General features: G+C 33.4%; 1 protein-coding gene across 1 annotated transcript in view; it reads right to left on the bottom strand.

Annotated features, from left to right (window-relative positions):
* Positions 1–1,699: 1,699 nt before the first annotated feature.
* Positions 1,700–3,903, bottom strand: part of PDE6H (phosphodiesterase 6H) — a 5,753-nt gene continuing 3,549 nt past the window's right edge. Inside the window, exon 3 of the mRNA XM_015814449.1 lies at positions 1,700–1,787. Coding sequence (XP_015669935.1) covers positions 1,711–1,787 — 77 coding nt within the window. The 3' untranslated portion in view covers positions 1,700–1,710. The remainder of the gene's footprint in view (positions 1,788–3,903) is intronic.

The following is a 3,903-nucleotide window of genomic DNA, read 5'->3' as shown; positions in this document are numbered from 1 at the left end:
ATACGGAGGAGATGGATTGTTTAAGTTTAGACTTTGGAGTTAGAGATATTAATATTTGTTTACTTGTATTTGAATATTAGCCTAGGTTGGTTTGGGAAGTCCGGGGGGTGGGGGGATGGGTTATAACATTGTGTAATATCTGTGATGTATTTCTTTTTTTTTATGATAAAAACAATAAAATTTTATATTGAAAAAAATAAATAAAAAGGCACTGTGCCACTATTCTGCTTTTCCTTTTCTTAATGGACATTTTTCTGGCAAGGAAAAAGATGGAAGAAGATGTAGGAAATAGGAGAGTTAAAAACAAAAGATTATGAATATAATCTGTGAATATAATCAGCCATTTGAGAGTAAATGCTGTGTCTGGAAGCATCAATAAAAACAAATCATTTGAGACCATTGAAGTCTATATGCTACAGTACAGCTTAGCTGGTTCACAATAAAGGGGAAAATCATACCCATAAGTCAGAACCATGCAAAATTCTATTTCATGCTGAATATGTGTGGTAAAGTAAAGTAACTTAAGTGAGGTCATTAGTATTGATGGTGCCAAAAGGTTTTCTCTCTAAAATCAAGTACTGGAAGACACATTATTCATAAAATAGCTATGAAAGTTATAGTCTTCATTAGAAAACTAGATATTTTTGAGAGAAGCTTAGTTTTTACTGAAAAATTTGGAATCAAAGAGTGAAAAAAACTATTAATTCATTTGAGAACCTTCATCTTTTCATAACTAAAATCTACCAACCAAATCCATAAGTGAGAGACCATGATATCTGAAACTAATTAGTTTTATTTATAAATGAAAGCATCAGGATTATTTTGAAATCAGGAAAACTTAAGATAGATTCTTACCCACCACCATTCAATCTACAAAAATGACTAAACTATAAGTTGACTTTTGCTTAAATGCAGGTTGCTACTTCTGTAATAAAGATTAAAGGAATGTTAAGCTAGTAGGACAGATTGTGTAACCCAAATCACTGCCATTCTGTGTCCTTCAACATCTGAAGCCTGAAGTGGCCACTTCAGTATTCTTAATAGTTCCATTCATGAAAACAAGAGTACATTTACATAGCACACATAAATAACTTGCCAGAAATCTTCTTTCACAAAAAAAAAGAAACCTAAGGCAAAACCAAACCATATTATGTCTGAACCAGGCCAATAACTTTATAGTATTATCAAGCCCTTGTTTTTATTTCTGGTGCTATAATTCATAGAATTTAACAGTTACAAATTCTTGTCCTGAAATGATAGCTAGTTTTGTAATTATTTGGAAATTTCCATTTATATTTAATGACAAAACAGTACAAGGGAGTGACTATGAGGCTAGCATACACACACACACACACACACACACACAAAATGTACAAAATTAGGCAAGATGAATCCATGCTTGAGGAATTCTAGATTATAGAATTCTAGATATTAACAATTTTATTTTAGAAAAAAAATTAAGCTTTTTCATAGCAAACATAGAAGCTTTTAAGGTTCTTAGCTGATTAATCAGGTGAATACTTCAGCAGACTTTCATAGTTTTCTGAAAATCGAATCCAAGAGCAAAGTTTCACATTGCTGACCCTTATTTACAAAACCATATGTTGTGTAAAATGTTAATATTTTGGATGGAAGGATGAAAACGAGAATTGTATGTAATGAAGATAGGAACTTTAGATGCCATCCGAGACAAGCAGGAATTCTGATTGATTATATTATTCCAAACTGTGCCAATTCATGAAGTTCCAGGTGGCTGAAAGCTTCCCAGGGGCAGATCACAGTGATATCTGCAAGTGAGACAAAGAAATTTCTGCAGCTGATCAGACTATAACAAGGTCATATAAGAAGGAATTCTGTGAGTTGGAACTTCATGCAAAACATCTCATGTTAACATTTTTTCTTAAACTGTAGTTAACATTATTATAGTTTGTGACTAAAACAGTATAATTTCAACACAATTAAAATAAAATAAAATGGAGTATTATATAATAGTAAAGCAAAAAAAACTACTCTAAGCTAATTTACTTAGTAAAACAAATTGTCAATTATTAGAAGAAAGATCAGTAAGAGACTTAATTCAAATGTAACTAAAATTGTTGCCTACTAAAATGATAGCTCTTGGGAGATTGAAATGAATAAATGAATATAAATTTGTCAATTATCACTGAATTTACTCAATATTGTGAAATCAGAAAATGAGTCTTAGAATCTCTGAGGATCTATAATGTTCTACACATGGACAATGAAACAATTTTGTGACAACAGAAATGGCATTCAAGAAGAACTTAGCTATTCTCAAGATCATTTCTAAGGTGACTTTAAAGTGTACATTTGCACAGACAATGGAGGATATGAAATGCAAGGAAGCAGCCCTTAATCTAACACATGCTATTAGTCAGATTAGGAATTGATGGCTATTTTGTTCTATTTCTGGTCTGAAATGTCATTCAATTTCACTTCTAAAACCATTATAAATTGTTTGCCAATTACAAATTCATTTATTTTCTTTTTGTAGATATCAGCTATTTCTTTTTTGTTAACAGTGTCTCATAAAAAATGGCATTTAGGAGAAATAGCTAAAGGCATTTCTGAATCCTATCAAAATCTTTTTGCAGTATGCAGATGTTCTGTTAGAGTCATAAGTCCAGCTCTAGTGAATTATGCCAGTTCTTGCATTGTATTTGATTTTTTTATAACTATATTTCTCATCTGAAATAGTATGTCGTATATGGTACAAATGTACTGATAAAGACTAACCCTTAGTGACACATTATACAAATGTATTTATTTATTTGGAACAATTTATATAGTTCCCCAAATTTTTTCCACAGACAAATGCAATAAGACAAGTATTATCTTTTCTGGCCTACCAAATTATTGAATAAAGGAGCATTATTAAATTTGTGCACTATCAGGCCATTTAGAGTAGACCCATAAAGCTCTCAGTTTTTCTCAGCAAGCATGGATAAACAAACTTTCATTGGGGTGTTATTTTATTTCCTCTTCATTAATATGGACTGAGGACATTAATCTGGTCAAACAAAAATGTTGCCCTTAAGGCAAACATAGATTATAATTGGCTGAAATGAAAAGTCTTAATAGGTGAGTGGGGTACTTTCAGGTGATCGGTGTGGAATATATACTAGGGCCTTAGCTACATTTTAATTCTCTCAAAACTATGCGAGATGAGATTTTGCATTGTGATTTTATTTAATTTATTCTTCTAGAATAATGGAAAGCTCCCCAAAGGAATTAAGGAGGCCATCAACGAAAACATTGTAGCAGAATTTTAAATAAGAGATCTACATGTATGATTATAGAAAGGCTAGTCTAGAGTTCAAATGAAGTAAAGAACAGGAGGTACTTTGAAGAACATGAAGTCCATGAAGAACATGAAATTAAAAAAAAATCCGTAGGAATTTATTTATTTATTTATTTATTTATTTATTTATTTATTTATTTATTTTGATTTATATCCCGCCCTTCTCCCAACGGGACTCAGGGCGGCTCACAACATATTTAAAAACATAGACATATTTACAACCCCCCACCAGATTAAACCAATATTTAAAGTTGTGTAGTTAAAATTATTCTTAAAAAACCCGATTTAAAAACCCGATTTAAAATCCTCCCTAGGCCAGGCCCGCTTGCTGAAAAAGCCATGTCTTGAGGGTGCGGCGGAAAGTAAGGAGATCCGGAATCAACCGGATCTCGGGGGGTAGTTCGTTCCAGAGGGTGGGGGCACCCACAGAGAAGGCCCTCCCCCTGGGGGTCGCCAGCCGACACTGCTTGGCCGACGGCACCCTGAGGAGACCCACTCTGTGGGAGCGTACCGGTCTATGGGAGGGAATCTGTGGCAGAAGGCGGTCTCGGAGATAGCCAGGTCCAATGCCATGGAGCGCT

This window comes from Protobothrops mucrosquamatus, unplaced genomic scaffold (assembly GCF_001527695.2).
Source record: "Protobothrops mucrosquamatus isolate PMUCROS unplaced genomic scaffold, P.Mucros_1.0 scaffold251, whole genome shotgun sequence".
Lineage (NCBI taxonomy): Eukaryota > Metazoa > Chordata > Lepidosauria > Squamata > Viperidae > Protobothrops > Protobothrops mucrosquamatus.
This window is presented reverse-complemented; position numbering and strand designations above follow the sequence as displayed.